This window comes from Typopeltis vanoorti, chromosome 22 (assembly GCF_054136105.1).
Source record: "Typopeltis vanoorti isolate ZY-2024b chromosome 22, IOZ_Tvanoo_1.0, whole genome shotgun sequence".
Taxonomy (NCBI): domain Eukaryota; kingdom Metazoa; phylum Arthropoda; class Arachnida; order Uropygi; family Thelyphonidae; genus Typopeltis; species Typopeltis vanoorti.
Window position 1 is genome coordinate 60,452,814 of NC_143570.1, and position 27,905 is coordinate 60,480,718.

The following is a 27,905-nucleotide window of genomic DNA, read 5'->3' on the forward strand; positions in this document are numbered from 1 at the left end:
AAATATTCAACCATGAATATAGTGTGGCCCATGTTCGATCTTTCACACAATAGAAGGAGTTGGAAATTAGAATCCGATGTGGAGCAACAATTGATAAAAAGGAACAAGTTGAAAACGAAGTGGAGGGAGATACTCTAAAGATTGTTGGACATCATTAGATTCCTAGCTAAACACAATTTGGCTTTACGGGGTCACTGATGAAGGAAATCATTACGAGATTGATAATGAACCTGAATAGACGGGAAAGGATTTTTTTAGAATTAGTTCATTTGTTGGCGAAATACGATCCAGTGCTATGAGAAATATTCTAAGAATCCAGCTAGAAAAAAATTTTTATAAATCCTATATGTTGCCTACTGCTCGGAACGAGTTTACATAAATTTTGGGAGAAAAAGTAAGAAAAAAGTTATCGAACAAGTAAAAGAAGCAAAGTATTTTTCTATGATATTCGACAGCACCCCTGATATTTCTCATGAGGATCAAACGAGCCAAATTTTACGCTACGTTATGATCGATGGTAATAAAGTGAAAGTTGTGAAATCATTTGTTGATTTCATGGAAACAAACGGTAAAACCGCCGAGAATATTTCAACTATGATTTTCCAAAAATTATAAAACGACAGAATTGATATTCAAAATTGTAGAGGGCAAGCATATAATAATGCTGCTGTGATGGCTGATCAACATACTGGCGTTCAGAGATGCATCAAGGAAATTAATGGAAAAGCAGAATTTGTCGCATGTACAAATCACTCGCTGAATTTGGCGGATGTACATGCAGCAGCTTCTGTTGCTGTGAATTCTGTTACCTTTTTTTGTAACTGTGGGGCGTTTGTTCACGTTTTTTTCTTCTTCACCCATCGCTGGACTTTTGGCTGATATTCTCGCTGGTCAAAGTGTCAAGCGTGTAGTAGAAACTCGGTGGAGTGCACGGGGAGATGCTGTGAGTGTTGTTAAAAAAAAAAAAAAAAAAAAAAAAAAATCGAAAATCTTAAGTGCTATAGAACATTTAACTGGTGAAGAACAAAATAGTTACCAGGTCAGATACTGGCGTGCTGCTTGTTGCGTTACAATAGTTTTCTTGTGCTTTCTTGGCCTGTGGGAATCCGTCCTTCTAGAAATTAACGACACACACAGGTCTACCTCTAAACTAAAGGATTAAATATACAATAATGTGACATAAAAGCATTTTAACTGAAAATAGGAACAAATTAGTTAACAGTTCAGTAGCTTACGCCAAAGAAATTTGTGATGATCTGGGAATAGTCATGGATCGTCGGTGTAGAATGAAGAAACTGATGGCAGGCGAAGAATCACGAGATGCTGAATTGTCATACGAAACTGAGTTGAGGAGAGAAATGTTTTTTTTCACTGGACAGAGAGATCCAAGAAATCACCACGTCATTTCAGCAGCTTCATGTTCTTGCTGAAAAATATTCCTTCCTTACTCCATCGAATCTTTTGAATGATAAATACGAATGTCAACTAAATCATGATCACGATGACATTAATAAGGAAGAGTTCCTCGTTGAGAGAAAAAAGATTTCAGTTTTATTTCTGTCTGCTACGCACGACGAAACAGAGACGTGGAAGTACGGTCCCATCGAACTTTTGAAGTTTATTCTAAAATACGGTCTCGAAAACTCATTTCCAAATATTGTAATATTACTGCGAATTTTCCTCACAATTGCTGTAAGTGTTGCTGGTTGTGAGAGGAGTTTTACTAAATTAAAATTGATTAAGAATCACCTAAGATCTACAATGAGTACCTTGTGTTCAAGAAATCTTGCCGCACTGTCTATAGAAGAACAATTGAGAGATGAAATAGACTTTGACAATGTCATCGACGATTTTGCTACCAGAAAGGCAAGAAGAATAACATTTTAGAATGTTGGAATTAAAGTTTTACTTCAAAAATATAGTGTTTTATTTTCCTATACGTCGTTTTGACTTTTTGTAGTATTTTTGGTGTGTATTGAGAGGGGCGGCAAAAGCTCTAACTACGCCACTGCACAGGCCATCGATTAATTTGGCAACAAACAAAAATACCTTGTATTGATCATAACTGTTTTACAAGAAAGCGTCGCAAATGCTGCGGATCCCCACATAATGTGGCAAAAATCAAGGCTTAATCTTATACCAAGTTTTGGTTTGCTTTCATTAAAAATCCAACTGCTGCGGATCTAGGATACGATACGCGCGATGCTACAGAACGTAACAGCAGCAACTAGCATTGTTCCATCAAACATACAGTAATGAATTTAACGTTTTTATTCTGAACGTATTTTTGTATTTACCAATTGTCAAGTTCTGGTAACATCTAGTATGTGCAATTCTAAATTTCTAAATTTTGTTGCGTATAACTTTTTTTTGGCTAGTACCCCCCTGACGATGTAACTTATGAAACTTGTAGGTTTGTAATTGGCTATTTTTTGTTTTAAATTAAACTCGTTATTTACTTTAAAATATGGCCTCAATACCGTAAGCTCCCCACAGAACAGTTAGCCGCAATAATTTACGTTCTCATCTTTTGAATGATTCATTTATTTAATGTGGTATGCACATTTAGAAGTTCGAGGCGCAAAATAAGCGAAGAATACTTTTACATACATTTGTGGTTTATAAGCGTTAAGCAGCAATATCACTCGCGCTGTAACTGCATAAGCCAGTTACTTTAGATGGGAAAAAGGAGACCAAGATTAAGTGAAGTCCTTACCGCACATTCTGCGAAGTTAATTTCACATGGATTCAGATGAAAGCTGAGTGTGACTTTTTGAATGTCAATGATTTAGTTGTCAAAACATCACTGTTTCATGAGGTATCTGGATTCTCTTTGAAAATTCAGGTACAGCTGATTCTTCCAGCACTTGCTGCTCCATTATTATTGCCGGGGATGACGAATGATAAAATTTTAGCTTCAGGTGAGGAAATGAAGTCAACAAACCCCGATTATGAAGAAAGAAATTGTTGTTATAGGCTGATTAAGTCTCAACAGACAAAAATGCTTTGATAGTATTAAAGCATTTTTGCCTGTTTCAACAAAGTATTTGACTTTTATCCAACAAACCTCATGTAATCTTGAAGACAAGGAAATAAATTATCTTGAGATATTTCTTTTTTATTCCAACTGTGAGTAAGAATACTAAAACCTTCAGAAGTCAACTAAAGGAAGTTAATTGTTGGGCCTGAAATTCGGGATGTACGTGTATTCAGTGAGTTGTGTCGCTAAAACAGAACTAAAATACTGAAAATCGTTCAAAGGTGTAGTCGAGAGGTTATCGGGCAAGAGCAGACTGAAATTATAATAAAATGCTTGATCAACTAATAATAAAGTGCCATACAATGGAGTCCAGTACGAGTATGTTTCTGAAGATCCATTTCCTTCATTCTAATCTGGGCGTCTTTGTGACAGCCTTAGTGAGATGAAGGGCGATTCAACCACGACATCATGGTAACGGAACAACAGAACAATAACAAGGAAAATAGAATTCTAGTGAAAACGGATGCTCATGGAGGAAACGAAGTATTCAAGTGCTTAGAAATTTGTGTTTGTAAAAAGACAAGTTGTTTATAATCATATATAAACAACGAATCACTGTCAAGTTTTAGAGCACTGAAAAAAAGTGTTTGTGTATCAGAAACGTGAATTCGGCTTTCAATAAACAGAATATTTCACTGCAATCATAAATAATCCTCTCCGGGGAACATACATCAACTCAATATGTTGATGAATAGCAGGAACGGAGTGCCACCAGAACTCAACTCCGTTCCTGCAGCGAAGTTGAGTGTACGAGTATGTATTGTGCTCGTTCTGAATGACAATTCTCAATGTGTTGTATAGAGTTCGAATGGTGGTTGAGGAAATGAGTACCTAAAGGTTAAAGTGGAAAGCACACGTTTCCTTCGCTATGGTGGCGCGTTATCCTGTAGATTACCTAAATTTTCATGAACTGGAAGCAGTCCATTTTACCTGAATTCTTGACTCCCATATTCCACGTGATAATCAACTTAAGAGAATTGTATAAATTTCTTCAGCATTCTCCTGTCTGTTTTCCGTCATTTTATGCGAACTGTTTCTTTTCATTATCACGTTTCCATCGTTCATTAAGCCAGTGATAGATAATCTCAGATCTCTTAATTGTGCTAATAACAAGAACTGGATGATGAACATGGCAATCCACAGTGACCTTGTTAAGCCACGCAAACTATCCCCACTTTTTTTTTTCTCTCTCACCGCATGTCACAGCAGGATAGGAACGTTAGACTCGAAATATGGGTGACATTGCGCAATTTTTTGCAACTTGTTTTATATTCTTATAAAGAGTTTGAATATGTGAATGACAGAAAAGTAGAAAGACTTTAACTTGAAAATAGTAATTTTTTTAATTTCCAAAATATAAGCTGTGAACCTGCTATGTCAGTTTGGATATTCAGAACGTAAGTTTATTTGATTCAACCCCCCCCCCCCGCCTGTAGGGAATGTGTGCAGCACTGACTGAATACCATTTGGTATTCATTTCTCGAATGCAAATCCCGTGTCGTGAATTAGAAGGAATTAGAATTTATCTCACTGCTTGTTTACTGTCAGAATTGTATCATCGGTTGCCTCTGTCACCTGTTCTTAAACCACTTAAGCGTTATATCCGATTTTTTTTTTTTTCATTTTATATAATGAATGCAATGTCATCCTTCCTTCCTACAATAAACTAATCGATCTAATGGACAAATAATGCTTTCTTGGTGCAGTAGAATAAACGATGCGATCTTCGGGTGGAAATGATCACATATTCGTCATGATGCGAGGAATCTTTGGAGTTTCTTTGGTTGAAAGCAAGAAGTTCTCGTATAAGAGAAAAGAGCAGATTTCCTTTTGTCAATCAAATCTACCAGGGAATACAGAGTTAACACACAAATACTTCAGTGTTCTCCAGCGATGAATCCTAGTGTTCCGTGGAAGTGCAATAAAATAAAGATCTGCTTCGCCGTGGTAATCAATAGGGGGGGGGATTATTTCGCATTATTGTCAAGATTTTTTCTATTCGATTAGATATTTAATATAATTGTGAAACTTTTGTTTCACTATTATTTTTTCCCCTGATACATGGCATAAAAATCTTGGCAGAATGTTCTTACATTACTTGTGCACAAAACAAAGTTCGTTCCACAAATGGATGAGGAAAAATTAGCGAATAATCGTGAAGATTTTTATCTGATAAGCATAGAAGTCAAACTTTTGTGCTTATCAGATGCATTCGTGCATCAATTTCAGAACACAAAATTGGGTGCGTTACAAAAATGACCAACTACAGTCCAAGACAGCATATTATTAGGGCAGAAAATAGTTTGTTGGTAAGCAATTAATGGCGTTGATTTCCATAGCGAGTGATATATACATTGTATAGAAAAATATTTATTACACCCGTACATATAAGTGAAATGAACACTACTGTTATTCCATTTACTACTATTACTTACAGTTACACTATTGTTATTCCTGTTACTATTGTTATTCCACCAGTTACATGCACATACTTCATTCCACGTTGCAACATAGCTGGCAACTTCAGAGATTTCATGCACGAGTTTGATTTTCAGACAAACGTTTGGGCTCGAAGGATGGGGAAGGAAGAAATATTACGCCTTACCAGTAATACTGCCAAAAGCACTGTCGCTTAGCGGCTTGTATTTATCCCCATATTCGTCTTGGCATGTCCATGCCAGATCACCTCCTCGATCAATCAAATAAGTATACAGATATCTTTTATCGTTGTCGTCGCAACTCGACTTCATGATATCCAGGACGCACTGTCTGAAATGTGAGTAATTCCTGCGAAAAGGAAAAGGGGCATTTGATCAATAAAGAAATGCTGTTTCAGTAACAGAACCTCATTTTATGTTTCTAGCATTAAATTTAAATGAAAAAAATAAGTTCTTCAAATGCATTCGAGGAGGATGCGTATATCTTTGAAAAGTTTTTTTTTTTCTGTCCCTCCTCCACCTAATAAAACAGGATCGGGACAGTATGACATAAAATGACATAGTATATAATATTTATTAAATAATATTCTCAGCTCAATGATACTCTAATAGGAAACACTGAAACCTGATACAATAAAGTATAATTTTGTTCATTTTTGATTAGGCTGAAACAGAATGTCTTTCCAAGTGTTACGTAATCTACGTTACTCTGTCTAGTTTTAGGAAGTTGAGATGCACTTAATGAGAAGAGATCGTACGTTAATTTCCAGACATTTGAAAGGAATGCTACTTTAACAGTCTGTAGTCTATGGAGAAGTACTTCCACTTTATCACTAAAATTATGTTTCCATATCATACCTGCAATTTTTAAAGTGCATATCGTAACATGTGGAAACACTAATAGAAAATGTAATAAATAGAAATAATGCTGGATCTAATATCCACTTTACTTATATAACTAAATAAATAACAATAAAAAATAAGTCGTAAAAAAATAATAAACAATACTAACTGGATTGCAGATTGTTACAAGTCATTAAAGAACAAACGTTCAACAAGATGTGTAATTCAAAAAGAAAAAAAAGTTGGGTTCAATATACAAGGAATAATGAATTACAATGTTTGAAATTTAAGGATGACCCGAGAACAGTTTTCATTTGAGAGATGAAAACACTGGTTTTTGAAGTATGTAAATAATACCTGTATTTTTTTGAAGTAGTTTCGATCTACTTCAAATCTTCGTATCTTCTATAGTAAATTAGTATTCATTTTTTTCACTGAAACATGCGCACGTTCCTTAACATACTCTTCTACAGGGCGTACTATGCACAGGCGCATAACGCTCTAGCTGGGGGACCCCGAAAATCTACTGCCAGTTTAAAGGCCCCAAACAATAAGGGAGAGATCAAAATATTAAAATTGATTCTAAACAAGATTTTTTTAACATATGGCTCTCGGTTATAATAAAAATTAATGATGTCCTCCACTCATGTTCATTTATATACGTGCCCATTAAACAAATATTTTTGAACTGTGATACGCAGCAAACTCCCTCCACTCAAATGACTGGACGGGAAATATCTATGCAATAGTACTGACCATAAAAATATGACTTCTGAATTTGTTTTCTCCGGAATGTTATAGGCCAGGGGTGGACAACCTTTAAGTGTTCCTGCCAAATCTTTGATGCAAAATTTTCTTACGTTCCAACCGAAATTTTGGAGTACATATTATTTCGTGTATTTTAAGTATTGGGAGAACCTTTTCAAATAATCAAAAATCACACTAGAGAGGTAAAATCAAAGAATATTGTAAGAGTGACTATGGTAAGTCAGAAGTCATGTAAGATTGAATGAATGTAAAAATTAGTGACGGAATTTTTACTTAAGTACTTCTACCCTGTTGATAACGACAGTATTTTTTTATTTGCCTTTAAGCGTAATTCTAGCTGCCACACAATTTAAAGACGCAATTTTTAACATCAAAAGAATAAACAATAATTCTGAATTTTTTGTTTTTTTATAAAGATCAATCAGACATTAGTTTTTTCAATATATTAGAGTGCACAATCTCATTATCGTTTTACTTGACTAAAGCACGATATAAGAAAGTAAAATTAAAGATATTCTTTTATTAATTCTTAATCCCTTACGAGTAATACATAAAAATTACAGATAAAATGAAATGTTATTTTACCCACATATTAAACAGAAGTTAATATTTACCACTTTTTAACAGAAAACATCAAATCAAAACTAGAAAAAGAAAAATAGTGGATGTTTTATTTATTTAGCATCAATGAGACTTCTGTTGCTTCACCACTGATGACTGATAATTTATATCGGGTTTATATTTTGCGACATTTAGAGATATGCATGCGTTACTAGTTTCATCTGTAAGGCTACTCCTGTTACGAGACTTAAGAAAGTTCATTACCGAGAACAATGATTCACAAGAATATGTAGAGTCAAAAATGGATAGCAATGCTGTTGTGTCCCAATTTATGATTTTTATTCTATCTAGTTATTTCCCCTTTATCTATGTTCAACTGCTATCTACGTACGAGATATCACCAAAATTTTTACTAATACTTGAGTTAATTCTCCCCTTAGCGCCTTTTGGGACATTTAGTTTAAGATATTATATACAAAAACAAGGAGAAAGAACTAAAATATGTCTGAAAGTGAAACTATGTTGCAGTCGTGACACTTTATCTCGTTTCTTAATACATTAATTTCCCGCGTGATTAGGTTCGCAATTTTTCAAGTGGTGCATTGGACAGCAATTTCAGACAACTGTTTTATCATTGGACGAAAGGTTTATTAAATTCCTTAACATGGTACAATTCAAATATTAGTTATTTCTCAATTAAATGCTATACTAAATATTTACAAACTGACATTAGCTTATCATAAATAATTAAGCTATGATCCTATAATGGGTATTACAATCATGCCGCCATACACATTCAACACATAAATTCATTTGACACGGACATATAAGATTAATTCACACTATTTAACTATCCAAACTTAAGTAGATTAACTAAACCATTTACTGCACTGATACATAACTATGACATTTAAACTTTCTTATACAATATATTAGACATGCAAAATTCTCAGGACACTTAATTACTCATATAATATTAACATTAGTAAGCTTACTTTCATTATATTCTGTCATATACTAAAGTCCTAGTATTGTTTTCTTGGTCACTTCAACAGTTCAGTATTAGAATAATGATAACTAATACAGACGAATCTTAGTTAACACGAGATATAATTTGCAGTACCTTTCTTTCTTGAATTTTCCATATGGGCCTCTACCTTTTTCTGATTGAACTATCTTGGTATAACCTCTCCGATAATCTGTTTCTCCTACGTTCCTTTTGGAATTGAACTATGCTTACGCGGTCTTAACCTCTCGTAACTTAGGACACACTTTGAATCATCTATATAACGGCTGTACAACTCGCGACGTAGACATCGATTTCTTTACTTCTTTCCCTTTCTCGTAGTTGACACTGGAGTTGAAACACAAAGAATATGCTTTCTTTTCTTTGACTATATGGCATTCCTCACTTCTTACATAGGAAGTAGTACGGAATCGAAATCCCGCTCACTTTCGTTTCCGTGTCGTGACGGTGGAGATATAACTCCGTCTCGCCACTCAGGAAAATCCCGTGGAAACCTATACGAAGGAGCTCGCGAAGAACTCTCCTGGAACAGAACCAAAACCAAAAGCCAAAAGTCTAAAAAAAAAAAAAAAAAAAAAAGCCTTATGGGGGGGGGGTTCCCTAACCCTTTTATACCCTCACTTCTAACGGCACCTTCTCTAACTTTTCTCCATCCCCCTCCTTGACTTGACTTTACCGACCAATTAGGGTGGCGTTTTTCTACCAAACGTCCTTTGATCGGCGAGTCCATAACGAAGTCTCAATCTGGGAATTGACCCTAAGCGATTTTCTGTTGTTTTTCTTGTGCTAGACTCTAACTTAATCCCATTTCCAAAATTTCTCTATGAACTTACTTAATATTTTAATCTCTAGCCTCTCACATACCATCTCTTATGACTAATCCTTTTCTGTCTTATTTAGTTAAATTTTCTCATTTATATCATATTACAACATTAATATATTCTTTCTTTTTTGTTAGTTAGTTTAACAAACACCTTTATATTTTATATATTTTATTGGATGCAAGAATTTTTCTTTTAAATAATTCATCTATTATCTCTTTTGCAGGGATTTTAATTTATTTATTCTTCATGTTACACCATGATAGCTGAGAATTCTACATTCTTAAGATATCAGGTGTAACAATGCTATTGCAAGGTTTTTAAACATACAAAAGTTTCTGGAATGGTATTCCAAGTCTTTTCCACACTTCTCTCTGTTACTCCCATCTCCAATCACTCCTTTTCAGTATTTTCCAAGTCAACTCTGAGGTCAGCAATTTTCTGCCTCCAAATTGAGCTACTTTGAAAATCAATCAATTGAATTTCAAAATCCACCATATTTATTCACGAAAACATCCGCAAGTTTAATTCATCGAGTTTTACAGTGTCTGGAAACTTAATGAATTTTACAGTCTCTTCTAATTCTCTGAATTTAACAACTGCTCAACAGTTGACACAGTGACGTTTAAAAATAGCTTTTGAAGATATTGGCGGTCTGTTTTGTCATCCTTTTTTTGGAGATCATTGATGTATTTCTTTACATTTGGAAAATATCTCTCCCTGTCTACATCTCTCTTAAAAAACCATACTTTCATTTCAAATGCCTTTGTCATCAAACATAACATCAAGAGTCTTACCAGAGCTCTGTAGCTTAAGGTTCAAGCATTTAAATGTTTGCAAAAAAACATCTGTTTACAAACCCACACCCGACTAAGCCAACAAACATTGTTGTACATTATTAGTCCTTTGTACATCGAATCCACCTCATTCAATAGATTCTGAAATTATCTTTTATTCAAAAACACGTGCAGAGATGTAATTAACAATCTTGGTTTACTGTTTGCATCACTTCTTGAAGTTTCTTTAGGCCAGGTTTTTTAAGTCTCTTCATGTGTGATGCAATGAAAACCTATCAGAAGATGTTGGATACGTACTAAAATAGAGTCAAAAGGCTTCATTTCTGCGATGCAAAATTAGATAAATCAAGTGGATATTAAATTCAGCGTTATTTCAAAGCAGAATGCAGAAACTATGAAAGTTTCGTAGGAAATTTGACCAGAGAGCTTATGGGAATACACTCGCCAGCATTTAAGAGTTGCCCTAGCGCGGACCTTATAGGAAACTGATCGCTGCCCAAGCGTCCATATATTCGCCTTCTAGTGGTCCAGTTTGATACTTCGAGTTGTGCCTTAGTACTGAATGAGAGTTTTTGCTCTCTTAATGTTTCTGCCTGGTCTTAGAGGAGAACCAGTTCGAAACAGCTATCAGCAGTGACGTAACAAGGGTATGAAGGGCCTGTGGCAAGTGTCTAACTTGCGCCCCCTTTAACCCAAAAATGACAAAAATGTTATACGTTTTGCACCCCCAAATCTAGTTGCGTCCGTGGCGGGCGCCCCTTTCGCCATGCCCTCGTTACGGCAATGGCTATCAGGCCAGTTAAACCTTATCGAAATGGACCAATAGAAGGCGAATATATGGACGCCTGAGCAGCGATCATGATTCCTATAAGACCGCGCTAGGGCAACTCGTAAATGCTGGCAAGTGTACTGCCGTGAGCTCTCTGGTCAAATTTCGTACGAAACTTTCATAGTTTCTGCTTACAAATAATGCTAGATTTAATATCCACTTGATTTATATAATGTTGGATATGTATTTATTTATTTAATTATTTTTAAGGTGAGCCCTAGGGTTGCGTGCCGGAAATAAGTCGTTGGCGTGCCAAGGGTTCCTTACCCCTGTTATAGGCGATAATGCGTTTCTTTAGAAGACGAATCCCATAATTTGGTGGTTACGTATGAACATTGCTCTTCATGTTGATATTTGGCTACTCGAAATGAAGTGACTAACAAACTGTTTTTAGCCTATTTCTAATCGAACTTGTAAAAATGTTCAATACTTATGGAGTTTATTCGCAAAATTAAGTTTACGAAAATAAAGCTTGCGTTTATTGTTGTTATTGAAAGTTTTATTATAATAGTTGAAACAAAAGCATTAAAAAATTTCCCTTGCCAACGTTGTTAAATAACAGGGGATGTTATAAATCCATAATTATTTCCAAGCCAAATAAATTGTTTAGAAATTTTTAATATAATAAATAATAAAATTAGTCTTCAGGAAATGACTGAAATTTTTACTTTCATCCCTAATAATTCTTTACTTTTCCGTATATTTAATGGTGAATTGTGAATCCCTCTGTGACGTCACCTGAGTCGTACCGGAATAAGGTTTTCACACACACTAGACTTTTGAAAAGGTGGCCTTGTCAGTTTTACCAACAAAAATGAATTGCCATTCTCCTTTGTTCAGCTAATCTCCCCCCCCCCCCCCACACACACACACTGTAACTGTTGTTTTATAGGTCTTGTGTGCCCTCGTGTATCGAGTCAGTATATGAGAAACCTAATTGTTTTGCCAAAAGATTTCGCTTTAATTTTCTGATATGAATTAGACGTATAGAAGTTTTTCATATTAGAGAAATTAATTGTTAGTTTTATCTCATCAGTGGAAGAAGCTATTTTTAAAATAATACGACCCTGATAATCTGTCACAGTGCCAGTATAAGGAATTTCATTTCAAAATTTGAATCTGAGTCCCCCCCCTTCTACAAGCCGTCAAGTAAGTTATGACCAAGCCTTTATGAAATACAGGAAAATGTGTACGGCTTTTGAATACTGTTAAACAGTAACAACGACAATTGGACGTGCATCTGATATTAGGTGCATTAACTACAAAGATGTTATATTGGAAGTAAAAACACTGGACAAATCTAAGAACTTATTGACCCGTAGATGTTGGAATCTAAACAAAAAAAAAAAAAAAAAAAAGTATGTTGCGGCCAATTCCCTGCACTCGAGTTAAGTGGATTAAAAAAAAAAAAAAAAAAAAAAAAAACCTTCACTGAAGAGCAATTTGATTTGGGAAAACTGAGTGTGTTTCAGCATCTATTGAATACTGCATACACCCAGTGAGGCATAAAGCATTCCCACACTGAAGTGATGTGGAAATGCTTTTCCTAGTTTGGGCTAGAATCGCCGTCCTCTTCTTGGCATAGGATTAGAAAATCAATCCTCCTTGACATTTTGGACACGATTATGAATTAAGAAATGGTTAGTACATGCAAACTTTAAAAAAAAAAATGTTATATTGTTACAAGGGCTTTGTCGGGAAGAATAAAAGATCGGTTAACAACATTCAAAACGAATCTGGGCTAGTTTGTGAAACCGAATAAACAGTTAACTATTAGGCCAAAGGAAAAATGGTTAGTTTCTGTTATTCAGCACAGTGTTGCACATGGGTTGAGAGAAAGGCCATCTTGTCCAGTTTCACTATATAGGAATTCGCTGCTGCTATTTGGGCGGAAGAATACCCTAAGCCAGTGTCCGTTTATCCGTTTAGTGAAACGTCTACACAGGAGAGCGCTGTCAGAAACGGGGACCAAAAGTGTTGATCTTTGCGAAATGCTCAATGTCTTCACAAGTTTTGCAAAAGTATATCGGCAGAGATTGCCGTGATTTCCTCTCCTCAGCCTAAAAACAGACCCGCGTTATAACCACAAGTATTAAATATAACCAATCGCCTCTATTAATACATGGTCTTGATGGGATACTCGTGCAGTACTATTATGGTTTCCTTAAATCATTAGACGTGTCCTTTTTAAGAAACAAAAATCGTTACCTGCATGCGTGTTCTTGAGGCTGACGACTACTTGCCCTATTTCTCTGATACTTCTGTTCGCAGTTCTCTAATTGCTCACCTTGAAAACACGGACTGTACATCCAGTTCTCTGAAAAGGACATGAAATTATAAGTAAAGTCTGCCCCAAGTGCACGTGTGAATATTTTAGTCAGTCATATCTAAATGGATCTAATACTGCCTTGGAATTGTTAAAACGACCAGAAAGCATTTACAGTAATTCAGAAATGCCATCTCTTCCCGTGAAGTTTTTTGTTTAAACAACGACTTTTGAGTTTATATGTAATCGAGGCAATTTCTCGAATAATGTAAATAATTTGTAATTTATATATAACGGATACTACTGGTAATTAAGTTGATTAAGACTGACAAATGAGAAACCCATGTAGAATGCCTGAGTATTTGCATTGTGCTAGAGATATTAGATGGCTGAGTGAGTCTTGTGAAATGGAACAATATTATGCACGTGGGAAACGAAAAATCCATCAATGTATTGCAGATAGTTGCTCAGGATGGGAAAGATACCGAATGCATCCTTACAGACCTGACACACTTTCTAGCAGTTAACGTCACATTCCTGATCGTTGTCTGGAAACGGTTCATTGGACTTTTATACGCACGCATTTGTCTTCATTCAAATGTCAATGTAAAACGTATTAATTAGTTTTAAATACATATTACTTTTGCATCAATCAATAGACGTTTGCAGGGTCTACCTTTACAACAGGGATTTTTTTCCAGACTTTTGTATCCTCTTCTTAAATCTCAGAAACATGTTCATTCCATTTATTTTTTACATTTTTTTCGATGGAAGCTGAATTAAGATACACAGAGGAAATTAGTATGCATTTCGAATAAAAAAAAATGACTTAAGACTAAATCACATTTAAAACTAATAAAATTGTAAAAATTCTTAACTCGCCATGGCACTCATGTAGTATAGGTTTACAACCTTTCGTGGGTGGGAGATGCATAAATAAAATAAAGCATTTGTCATTTACATAATTTAAAAATGCATTGCTATTTGAATTTATCTTTTTCAGTGTAAAATTTCTCTTAGTTTTGCGGCGTGGTTGTGTTAAAACTTAGTGTTAAGGTTGATGCTCATAACTGGAATGATGATAAAGCAAAACATTCGCGTTTTTTATTCAAATAGACAGCCCTCAGTACAGTGACTTGATACAAAAGGGGTGCGGGGTTTGATGGTTAAGAACTCCTTTTAAAAACAGAACCCATTTCCGAAGGTTAAAGAATAATTAACGACCGGAAATCGATATGTGGTCATTTCTACACTTCGAAATTGCTGTAATATAGGTTTACATATACAATATAATATGTAAGGTTATGAGTATAATACCTGCTGCAATGCTAGATGAATAGTGACGATAATCTCGGTTTCCAACTCCAATACTCGTTATTGATTATGCATACCGTGTATGCTCTACGGAGTCTTCTCCCCCCCCCCAAGCTGCTAATTAAAAACCCAAGTTTCTAGTTGGAATTGGAAACATTAATTCTCAGACTAACAGGTCTAAGTAGATGTGTATAGTTCATTTGCTATCGTTCTCACCCCCCCCCCCCCCCAACACAGCTTTGTCTCATTGCTCATGCTGTTCATTAATCTCATACTGTTCACTGTTCCTTCAATTTTTATTTTTATTTTTTTTTTTTTAATAAACAGCTTTGATATCTGCTACTAAGACACCTTCAAACTCGAATAATTGTGCCTCTTTTAAACTTAGTCAAGTCTTGTCTTTTAGCCATGCTGAGCTTCATGTCACACTTCTTTTTCTTTTTTTTTAAATACGATAGATATGCATATTTTTACTTGCATGCATATCATACTTACATAAATAAATATATTAACATAAAATATTGTTTTTGTTTTGCTCCCGGAAACTCGTGATTGTCATTCCGCATGCAGGCAAATCGGAAATCACAACATGCCCAATTTATAGACAAAAAAATACTGTTCTTCGTGGTGGGCCGCAGATGGCGTAGTTATAGGGTTGTGATAGGATTCCATGTTGCAGGCCTATCTGATCGGCAAATTGTTGATAAATTGGGTCATACCAGGTCAACAATGAGTGATACCATACTGAGATGGAAGCGTAGGGAGTGCGTAACTATGAAAGTCGAATGTGATGGTATGGTTCTTGGTGTGATGCCACGAACATTGACCTCCGAGAGGTATATCTGAACATTCTGGACAATGTAATGCCTTCTACTTTGTGGTATTTCTACGAAACTGACCATTGTCTCTTTCAGCAAGACAATGCTCCGCAGATCCTTATGTCAACTCTATTGAAAATCTGTGGGATGAATTGGAGAGCGTCGGGTGAGGTCAAGGGACGTCCGCCTTATAACAAAGTCCAGGACCTCATTATATGCCTACAGGAAGAATGGTCCAAATTCCCATTGATCGCTATCGCACGCTTGTGGAAAGTATGCCCCGTAGGATTGTTGCAGTCATCGCAGAGAAAAAGTTGGGCGCCACGGCTGTTTGTTTCTTACACTATGGTTCCGTTGACTTCTTTCCAAAAACAATTTCACAATGCCATTGGGAACGTCTGTGGATTTTTTAACATGCTTTCTCATGTGTGTGTGAGAGAGTTAAAAAGTATGTGTTTATCTACATGTAACACACAGTAACCAAACTAAATCGATCTTTTCATTATGGCATTAGTAGTTTAGAGCGGATTTGCAGTTATCATACGAGTACTATGGATAAAAAGTTTTTTTCAAGGAGTAAGTTATTTTATTTCGGATGGCATAAATTATATATATTCTTTGCATAACATTACTTCCACCATTTTTCTCGATCATTAATGACCATGAATGAAAACAGATGGCGCCAAATGGAATCACATTTTTTCTTCTTAATTTCAAATGTTAATTTATACAGCGCAGTCGTATTGGAATCTGGCCAGCACAGCACTTAAAAATATCTAGACTACATTTTTGGCGGTGTCAGGAAGAAGCAACTACTAATGGTTTCTTTCTCCAGGCAGAATTTAACAAAATGATTATTATAACTAATGAATGTAAAATTTATCCCACGAACTGAAAACATAGCGGTGATATGACTTAAACGAGCAGTTGCGATTTTAATTTCTAACTAGATTTAAATTCTTATTACAAAACAAGTACATTCTTGTAATTGATAAGAAACAGTTAACCAGTTACCGTCAACTTTCTCATGGTATTCACAGGTCCTTCGTAAATAGTCCCTAGCTTTTTTGATGATCTCGGTACCACGGAATCTCTGGCTGTAGCTGAAACACGAAGAAGAATACCACACCAGACAGTCCATGTTTTCTCTGACCGCTCTGAAAAAAAAAAAAAAAAAAAAAAAAGGCCGTTAGTTGTTTATCAGAAAGAGCACAAGTAGAATGATTGGGAAGGATGTAATAAAATTGTTAGAATAAAGAATATATTTCCAAGCAATCCTTTCGAAAATATGAGCAGCCCAATATACAAAAAAAAATAGTATCCAGCATGTTCGTTTAAACATAATTATTGCGCCATCAGTATTAAGAATATTATTGCTTACTATCAACGTGCTTAGAGTGCTTATATTTATAATTCCATGAACGAAGGCGAATAAATTTATGTAAGTAATGAGACTCGTCGAGGGAAGCCACACATCAGCTGTCATACCTTTTGATTTGAATTCATTCAAGCAACCTGCACTAAACACCTCAAAAGGCAAGCCATTACATCAGGAGCCACTCTATAAGAGAAAATCTATTTCTCACAGCTTCGTTCATTCTCATCTTCTCTTCTGTTTGTGTTTCGTCATCTTGCTGCCCTCCTTAAAACGAAAATTCTATCCTATATATTCCTTTAAGAAATTTTGTAAGTCTCTATAATATCACCCCTCTTTCTGCATATCAAGGATTTAGGTCTAGCGTGGCCTGTTCCGGCCTTAGAAGTCATCGTTTAAGAGGACGTCCTAGTTTTCTTTTTCCTAATGGCTTGTACTTTAAGGCTTGTTTTGGTAATCTTTCTGTTTTCATTCCTTGAACGTGTTCCATCCATTTATGTTTATATTTTTTAATTTTCTAAATAATCTACATTACTTCCTTAATACTCTCCTATGCACCCTCTCCACACAATCTGCAGCTCTGAAACCAGGAAAAAAAAAATCTGTGAACAGTAATCCAAATAACATCGTATCGAGGCTTTGTAAAGAGGCAAAAAAGGACTTCCTTCTCCTTAATGTCAATATTGGCTCAACGTTGTAATTATCCTGTGTTGTATTTGCAGTCTTTGCTATCTTGTACTCGAAATTCAGCTTCCCGTCTATAAATCTCACAGATCTCCAGCCCGATCAACGTCTTCTAGCATATTATTATGCTAGCATTGCATATCATTATAATACACCGGTGGATATCTCTTGAAACCAAAGCGCATAGCTTTATATTTACTAACGTTGAACTGGTGTCCATTTTCGCTTGCTCACAATTCCAGCCTATTCAAAATCGTTCCACAAGTGCTGCATGTCGGTTGACTTCCTAATTAGGATGTCATCCTAATTTGCTGGTGATGCAAAAATAGACTAATTATCCTGCCTATTTTTGCATCATCATCAAAGAGCTGTATGTCTCCCGGCAAATATTCCAGTGTTATTAAAGTACGGAATGAATAATAATTGGCTAAGAACTGATCCCTGAGGTTATACCACTGATCTCCTTAATTGTTACAGACTTACACTCCCCGTACGCTATCCTCTTCTTATCCAATCCCATATCATCCAACTTATGCAACGGTCATCTATGCCTGTATCCTGTCGAAAGCTTTAGTAAACTCCATGTCGTGGAGGGGAATCTGTCTGACTGAACATTTTCATGAAATGTGAGAAAGTTCTCTCTCTCGACTTCTTTCTATACGCGAGCTCTTACCCATTTTTCCAAAATCTCTAGGACTAATCGATACTGAGAGGTCGATAGACGCATAAGTGTTTCATCACCCTTGTGCAATGGAATTATCATACAATAATCTTCCTATCGCTCAGACTTAAAATATAAAGCCAGGCCAAATTCACAGCAAGTTCAACTGGGCAATTTGAGGATATTACTTTGTTTTGCTGTTCCTCTCTTCTTGCCAGTGGTTCCAAATTAAAGTTTGCAAACATGACTGCATGGATCATAACCTGACAAAGAATTTTTTCAATGAATGCACAAAAATAATACAGTTAGTATTCCACTCTCCTGAAACTTGGGTGAGACAATTACAGGAGAGAGAACCCGTAAATTGCTTGCGTATATTGTGTAGTGTAAATTCGAACGAGATCTTTAGATCTGAGATGATTTTCTTCTGAAACTGTAAAATTCCATACTACGTATTTGAAGCATGGACTTAAAAAAAAATCCATGTTCGGCCTTAATCATTTCCGGCTCTTACCCACTCATAATACTAATATGGCATATGTTTGGAAATCTTTCCTGGATGGGATTAAAACTACGACGATAACAAAAGTTTTTAATTGTGTATTGCAATCTCAAGTCACATGTAAAGGTTGTTCAACTGTGACTTGATTACCAATCTATCTTGCTTTAATAACCTTATATTGTAAATCCTATGTGCATTCTCTTGTAGTCCCGTACGAAGATAATAGCAGTATTAGTCGGTTTGCTTTGGCGAAGCCGCAGATGCATGAATATAGTGGGTGAAACAAAACATGAAATTTAGCACAGGGAATAAATTTATTGGGTAAACTGTTTTTTTAGAAAAGGAAAAATATGAAGGGTTGGATCTTGGTCCAATCTGAGTAAAATGTTTGCCAGATCGAGTATGTACATGCCACCTGACTTCGCATTACATTTTATTATTCGAACATGAACGGATTACGCAACATTTCTTTTAAACACCAAATGCTCTGGACTGCAGAGTAAAGTGACTCAGCGCTAACCTCGTATAATTATCCAATAGCATTACTCCTTCGTTTCCCAGTATAGCAGTGAAGTATATTTGATAGGCACAGTATCAATCCGTGATGCTTTACGAGTATCAAGAGTGATCAGTTTACTTTTTTTTAAGTTCACTCCGCTCACGAACATACTTGATACACTGGCGTGGTAGCTGAGCCAAAGATTAGAAAACGTTGATTGTTCAGTTTGCCTAGAGTAATGCCGGCCGGGGTGGTTACTGTACTCGTTCTCCGACCAACAGGCTGTGAGTTCGAATTCCGTTAGGGCATGGATGATTGTGATAGTCTTATTTTGTGTGGAGATGAATTTTATTCTCTGGTGTGAGACCACCTTCCCACTTAGTTGGAGGCCTGAAATGGCTTGAAAAAGTTCCTTGTTTGGTCTTTGGGTGGAAATTCCAAATTATGTAAAATATAAATATTTTTTTAAAAAAATCCTGAGATTTACAACTGTTCGGTGGATATGACAAAACAAACATTACAGCTCTGTACCGAGTGTGAATTACGATTCTTATAGCTTTTCTATTTAAAGATAGTAAAAACCCACAGTTTTCAGGAGAATAAAACCTTCCACTTCAGCATGAGACCGGCTATATTCACCTTCAGTTGCAAAGTACTTTTGCTTTGAACGGTTCCTCACGAGTTTGAGTACAGAATGAATTAGAGAAGCTTGCGAACCTGCCCTGGAGACCAGAAATAGTTTGATGGCACTTTGAGTTTTTATGCAAACAATTTTTATAGGATATTTCCAATGAAGGGTGAGTAAGTGCCACGTATATGGGTAGCAATTTTTCCCCGATGAAGACTCGGATAAGAAAAAACATCATCCAGTGAGAATTCCTGACTTTATAGTTTTTTAATATGTTTCATCCATGCTCAATGTAGGTGTTTCTTAATTGATATCCGTGTGATATAGTACACCGAAAATTTATTAAATCAGCATTTAAAACAAACGAACTGCTCTTTAAAAAGTTATACAAAAACGTACATTCCTTAAAATTATGTACAAAAAAAAAAGAAAGAAGCATTCCTGACTTTTTTTGCAGTTGCCGTGGTTACCATGTAATTACCTGCAGTGATCCTCTAAATCTCTCCAAGAAAGAGTTGTGTGATCTCTTGATAATTCCGATACCAAGGAAACGTCGCATGTTCTGAACTGGTCCTCCCTACAGGAATAAGTGGCTCCATATGCACCGCCTGCTGGATAAGAAAGGAAATATTCAATAGTCACGCACAAACTACTCAAAATATTCAATAGTCACGCCTACTCAAAAAAAAAAAAAAAAAAAAAAACTTAGAGTAATACTAAATCTATCTGACACTCCCATAGCCGAAATATTTTTATCCCCTATTCTTAATATTAACCATCTTCCCTCCCCTTCTTAAAAGAGGAGCCCCAAAGGTACATCTCAAAAAGATTCTGACACTAGAAAAACTGTGAAATCTGCATTGAGAACAAAACTCCAAACACTAGAAACCATTCTGGAGTTTCAAATACACCGGCCCTTTGTGGGCGCGATTTATTCATGATTTGTGTTCAGGGACAGCGAGGAGGGAGTATATCTGAACGATCCGTGCATTTTGATCACTGCCCCGAATGGGATAAAACAGTTAACTCCCATTGGGAGTGCCACATGGGTATACAACATAAAGCAAACAAATGAATATTAGCATTTGACACATTTATGCAGATGATATGGCGACAACGAAAGCCATTGTTTGTATCACTCATTGGCTTCGGCAATGCAAAGCAGTGATCTCGTCCGAGGCATGCTTTTTTTTTTTCTTTCTAAGAATGAGATGTTAGTGAAAAGAAACCACTGCAGCCAATCAATGATGAAACTGCAGAATTCATCATACACCCCGTTGTAGGTTACCTATGGATGCGAGATACCTTCCTCTTAATGCTGCTAGGAGAAAGGTATCTAATAAACAGGTAACTACAGAAAGGTGGTGGCCGGTATTTCTAACAATAGAGTGCAACTTTGTGCAGGCTACATTGATAAATTGTGAAAATCAGAAGGCACGAATTTCGGATAAATTATATTTATTTTGCTGTCAAGTTGATATTTCTAATCAGTGGTATCTGACTGATTTGAATATGTCAAGTTGATACATCATAACTAAAAGTTTTGACTTCCTCCAGGAAACAAGGTCAGTGAATCTCTTGAGCTTTCATTCCTCATGAAACATTCCTCTTTTACAGATTCCACAGTTTTAGTCTTGTGAGTTTTTATTTGGTCCAGTGCACATCGACTAAATTCAGTATTACTGAAGGATATAATGAAACTAAAAGTACTTAATTTTATAAAAACGCAGTATTTTCCACCCAAAATGTATTAAGTTATCCTCATTAAGTTAATTTCGTTTCTTGAAAAGTGTTCCTCCACAGAGCGGATTGTATTGAAATTTTGGTATTTAAATCTGTTTTAGAATTCCTGAATATCGGTTCACAACAGAACCGTTTTAGTATTAATTGTAAAACAATTCGAAACGAAAGCAAATGTTATAAATGGCAATACTAAAGGGCCTTTGCGTTGGGTTACTATGGTATGGAATGACTCCAATTTGCGATAACGTTTTCAAAGTTTGTTGAGTATATCATGGGTATTGTATCCGACTGCTCTCGCTGGTTATTATTGTTTATTTTAATGAATTAAAATAAATATAGCTTATCAATAAAATGTAAGGTAGATGCTCCACATGTAGCCAGGACCGTTGTTACAGTATATGCCGCCCCTAAATTCAAGAAAATATAAAATTTAAAATAAACAACGGTGTTTTTGTGATTGAGATCAATTTTGTTGTCCTCCGGCATTGCGTTGGTTGCTTAATATGCTACGGACGTCCTGTATTATAGTTTACCACTATTGAACACGTTTCGTATTATTTTGCTGTGTATCTGAAAATAGTTAAATTTTATATAAAAGAAAGAGGAAAGTAAAAGTATTGCGTTTACGCATAGGCATAAAATTACAGTATAGTATAGGGAAGAAAATCTATGGAATACTGGCGTTCGGCGATGAACAGAGAGGTTTCCTATTAATGCAAGTTAACCGCTAATGAATTTTCTATTACTTTAGATAGGACTGTAACGTGAGTAGTTCAGATGATTGTTTTTCTGTAGCAGTCGATTACCGTGTCGAACAGTCGCCTCTTTGAGTGATTACTACCACAAGTGATACAATCATTATTCTTTGTCAGATTAATCGGAATCATTAATCACAGACCCCACCATATATCTTTTAGTGATAATTAAACCTTTCATTAATCTTTTACACGAGATTTTACAAACTTTTCGCTATGAATTGAGTGTAAATTACAATAATAATTTACCGAAAGGGTTTTTACTAAAATAAAGAGCCAAAAGGCTTCACTTCGGGGATGCAAATTTATAAAAATGAAGTGGATATTAAATTCAGCATTATTTCAAAGCCAAATACAGAAACTATAAAAGTTTCGTATGAAATTTGACCAGAGAGCTTACGGGAATACACTATTGGGGAGATGATCGCTGCCCAAGAGTCAATATATTCCCCTCCTATTGGTCCATTTTGAAAAGGTTTCACTGGCTGACTGCTGTTTTAAACTGGTTGGTTTTCGTCAGAGACCAGGCAGAAACCTTAAGAGAGGCTTTTGCTCTCTTAAGGTTTATGTATAATAGAAACCTTATCATTCTAATTTATTGCATAGAAATTATTACCAAATATGAATTAGCATTATCTAAATCTACGCACTTTGTAGATTACATAACCATGTAAACATATAAAAATGTAATATAAATAATAAGAAAACTGTTATTTGAAAACATTCACAAAATTAGAAGAATTTTTAAAGTGGTTCAAAATATTAGAATATTCCAACTTTTTCCGATTGGTTTTGAGGAGAGCATAGAAATAACATATATTTCAGTAGCTGCGGGACCGACTCGTGTGTGAGGAATCGTTTTCGCGTGAATTTCAGTTAATCATTTCCTAAATATGGGTCGAACGAATGACATATCAGAAGCTAAGAAGTTTCGTATGGTGACTTTACACAAAGAAGGCCAAACTCAACAGTTTATAGCTAAGGAATTGAAATATTCTCAAGCAAGCGTGAATAGAATATTTAGACAGTATTCTAATAACCGGAGTTTTCAAAATCGCTTCAATGGCAGTCGAAAGGTAATAATTACATCAAGAGGTAAAAGGAGATTGAAGAATATCGGGAAGAAAATCGCTTCCGAAGTGGGTTTGTCGGTATTTTTACAGGAGATGGGAAGAAGTAGGTGTGATGTGTCTAAATCTATAGAAGTTGAGACGACTTCACAAATTGGATTTTAAATCACGTGTGCCTAAGACAAAGCCGCTTATGACTTCCAAGCAAAAGGCAGCTAGAGTGCGATGGTGTAAGCAAAAACAGTTTGGAGTCAAGAGAACTGGAAAAAGGTACATTTTAGCAATGGAAGTGTGTTTTGTGTGTCCCATGGTCATCAAGGGATACATGTTTGAGGTCTTAAGCAAGAAGCATTTGATAAAGAATATGCATCAAACGTTCGGTGAAATTTGCACCTGTGCCATGGTATGGCTTGTATGACCGTCCAGGTACGCTGTATATTGTGTACGAAATAGTCAATTCCAAAGTGTATCAAGCAAGTCTTTAACGCTTTATGTTACCGGCATCGGAAGATTTATGTGATGGTGATTTCCTTTTCAGCAAGATTTAGCTTCTTGTCACACTTCTGAGACCACTACTAGATGGCTCAAAATAAGGTAAATCAATGTAATTCCTTAGCCGGCAAACTCGCCAGATTAAACCCCATTGAGAATTTGCGAAGAATTATGAAGAAACGTCTTCAAGAAGTTGCCCCAAGAGACAAAAATGAACTTGTTTCTAGTCTGCAGACCATATTGAACATGTTTTAATAATAATAAAGACTGTGGACTGCTAGTAAATAACATGCCCAACCGTTTACGAACTGTCTATGGAGATGCAACAAAGTACTAATTATGTTGTTTCCCTTTAATTTTTGTGCATTTATTTTCGTATTATTCTAATATTTTGAACCACGTTAAAAATTATTCTAATTTTGTGCGCGTTTTTAAATAACGGTTTTCTTATAATTTATATTATATTTTTTATGTATTTACATGGTTATGTAATCTACAAAGTACGTAGATTTAGATGATGCTAATTCATATTTGGTAATAATTATTTTCTATGCAATAAATTAGAATTGCAAATCCAACACATTTTCTTTGATTATTCTAATTTTTTGAAATGGAAGTGTATAATAGAAACGACAAGCTTTGTGCTGAGCCTTTGTAGCGTAGTGTCTATGGCGTGCGTTTGTTAATTGAAAGGAACGAGTTCAAATCCGTTGGTTTCATACTGACGTAGTCGGTCTTGGAACCACACAGACCAACCGACCTGACCTTAGAACACGCAGAACTATAAACATACACCTCCCGCAATGTTTAATTTAATTTGTATAACATTTTCGCTAATTCTACGAATGAGCAATATTTGCTTGTAAATATCGGACTATAGACAATGCGCTTAAAAATAAAATAAAAAGAGCATGATTATTTAATACTAAGGCGTACTTGATTATCAAAATATTTCGTTCTGTTTTGTTAGCTAAATATCCTTTCGAAATTGACAGTCATTCCGAATGATCAGAACTCTGCTGTCATCTTTTTTTCGATAATAAGAACTTTTTTAAAAATACTTCCTCCTACACGGTATGTGGATCGCCATCTATGAATTTGCTATTGAGCTACATTACTTCCCCAATGAAAGTTCAGATCAGTAGTCGAATTTGAAAATCAATAATGCCTGATGCTGTAACTGTGCGCTGCTTCATGCATGACAAAAACTGTTCGTGAATAGCAGGAATTTATTGTTATAACAGGAAAAAAAAAAAAAAACATTGAGACCTAATATTTGGCAACTTTTAGTTTTATTTTTTTTATTTTTTAGAGTTCGGTTCTGTAGTTTGTAGTCACAATGGATTTTATAAACACAGGGATATTTTTAGAAAGTTACTGTGTTTTGGAGGCTGCGTAGCTCTTGGAGATGCTTATAAGCCACCCTAATATTTTATTAATGAAGCGAAATTCCCCCGAGTCTTCAATTATACCTGAGATTTAATTGTTGGTTATTTTCTTAGTGTTTGCTGTTTTATTACAAAAATCCCAAATAATCATAAACCAAACTCGCTTCTAAAACAATTGGTGTTTTTGTAACTTCACTAATTACAAATAATATCTACACCATTTTTGCATCATGTAATAAACCAATAAGTGAATGTTTTTTTTTTAATTAAGGAATTTTGATTTTTTTTTTTTATGTCATCAAATTTCTGAGAGGTAAACGCAAGGCGTGTGCGGGATAACATAACCGTACTACATAAAAAGTTTGCTCTTTTTTTTTTTTTTTTTTGTTTTGTTTTGTCAGATAAAAATTTAAACTTTTCTAGTCAAATGATTTGTTTCTTTATGACTTCATCGTAGATCCTTTCTCTTGTGTTACATGATTTTCAAATCCCCTGTACGCTGTGACGTTATTTCAGGATGACTTCCTGGAACGCTAAAAACGCTAATGGGAAACTGTATGGTAACAAAAAAAAAATCATCCATGGAAATTCAATAGTAGTTAAAAAGTAAAGAAACTTAAGCCAATAGTTTTTAAAAGAAACTGTTTATAAAATTAACCGTATTATCCGAGATGGAGTTCCAATTATATAAAAAAATAAATAAAAGTCTGGATGTGGAAAGAATGAGTAAGTGAGGAGAGGTACACTCTACTAGGAATAAAAATAGATAACCTTCCTGATGTTCCTGCCTTGTCTCTCGCCTTAACTACCAAGGTAAAGAAGTGCATGACGTCGTACACTGACGTGCTTGGCCAGCCTTATTTTCAAATATTACTAAAATCTAGATTGATCTGATAAACGACGTTTTTCATACATCGGTAGCTATTATACATAATCTCCGTGTAAAGCGACAGAATTTTTTATTTTTTTTAAGTTACCTTCTTACGCTAATGATAGCGTCTATATGAGACCATGGATGTTTGCGTGACATGTTTTCCGAATATATTATTATGTGACTACTGCAAGAAGTCATCGGTAGAGGGGCACACTACAGCACCTACATAATCCACCATCCACACTGTGTCATCATAGTCCCTTAATAGCATTTTTATTTGTTAATCGCGTATGTTCTCTGGTTGGAATACTTTGCGGAATTAAAAAAAAAAAAAAATGTTTCTGGAAGGAAGAAAAAAAACAACTTCTTATCTCCGTATAAGATCGGTAGTAGATTAAACTAAAAAAAAAAAAAAAAGAAGCCCATATAAAGATTTCTTTCATCATAAACATAACAGAAGTGGAGTCTTTTTCCAGTCTAAAGGCATGTGCAATCGTTCTTCCAACTGCAATACAAAAACTCCTATAACTGCGCATTTTTGCTGACAGGATCATATCCTGTTTGTATATGCATATAAAAGAAGCTTACAAATCAACCAAGAAATCAAGCCATGAGCTATTACAGTCAGCTAGCCTTGCTTTATATTTATATATTAAAGTACTTACCAATAAGTACAAAAGTCCAGATAAGTAACATGTTTGGATGTCTAGCGTCACTTTCCTTTAAAAATTGACAAGGGAAAAAATAAATAAATAAAACCAGAAGCGGAAGATCGCTGCTTACTAATCGGCCCAGCGTCACTCGCATTGGTAGAAAAACCAGAAATTTTCAAAGAAAGGTGGCGCGTTTGCGACGTGTGCGTGCTGACATTAATCACGCTAGCATAAAAATAAAGTGAACCTGTTGCGCGCACCTACACTGTCACGACCACGTTCAGAAGAAATTATTTTCACAGAGGGGTAAGTTATTAATCGGAATGATGTGATGCGCATATCTAGATGATATTTCTAAATTTATCTTTCATTTGAACCGACAGTGTAATCTACATAAATATACTTCTCGGAGCGTAAGTCATTTTCAATTAAGGTAATCTTTGGCGTTTACTATTCAAGCATTAAACTTATTCCTCTGCCATTTTAAGAGCTAATAGAGAGAAAACTAAGAAAAATTAACATAATTAAATAACATTTATTGGAAAAATGTTATTTAATTTTTATACTTACGCGACCTATGATTTAAAAACAAGCAGGACTTATCCAAATGAAGTATTGAGATAGAGTAGAATGTACTCGGCTATTCGACGTTTAATCAGAGTTTCAACTTATGTTATTGGGAAGTAATAGTTCGTAAAGTGTTTTAAGTTCAGAAGCGTATCATTTCGTGGCGATGAACGTTTTGGGCCCATCCATCAATAAGCAGAATGAATGGATGAAATGTGACTAAGTCTCCGCATAAAAATAAAATAATAATAATAAAATAATAATAAAAGAATAATAAGTAAAATCAAAATAATAGTAGTTTTCAACAATGACAAACTGAACTTCTCGATCTGTATCTAATTCTCAAGGAAATTAATTGAAAGAAAATAGCAGATAAAGCTATTATTACACTGATATGTTTACCATGACGTAATGCGCTGTTAAGTGGACAACCCTCATTCCTCCTAATGATCCAAATTATATGAATACTGGAATAAATAACAATCTTTTCAT

The 27,905-nt window shown here is 35.2% G+C and overlaps 1 protein-coding gene across 3 annotated transcripts in view; it reads right to left on the bottom strand.

Moving 5' to 3' along the window:
* Positions 1-26,985, bottom strand: part of LOC150094451 (uncharacterized) — a 44,964-nt gene extending 17,979 nt beyond the window's left edge. For 2 of the 3 annotated variants that reach the window (XM_090412178.1, XM_090412180.1), the window contains exons 1-5: positions 26,859-26,985; positions 20,353-20,482; positions 16,537-16,679; positions 13,333-13,441; positions 5,646-5,827 (exon numbers count right to left, since the gene is read on the bottom strand). In XM_090412178.1, coding sequence (XP_090268304.1) covers positions 5,646-5,827; positions 13,333-13,441; positions 16,537-16,679; positions 20,353-20,482; positions 26,859-26,889 — 595 coding nt within the window. In that variant the 5' untranslated portion in view covers positions 26,890-26,985. The remainder of the gene's footprint in view (positions 1-5,645; positions 5,828-13,332; positions 13,442-16,536; positions 16,680-20,352; positions 20,483-26,858) is intronic. The other variant, XM_090412179.1, reaches the window with a different exon arrangement.
* Between the last annotated feature and the right edge of the window lie 920 nt (positions 26,986-27,905).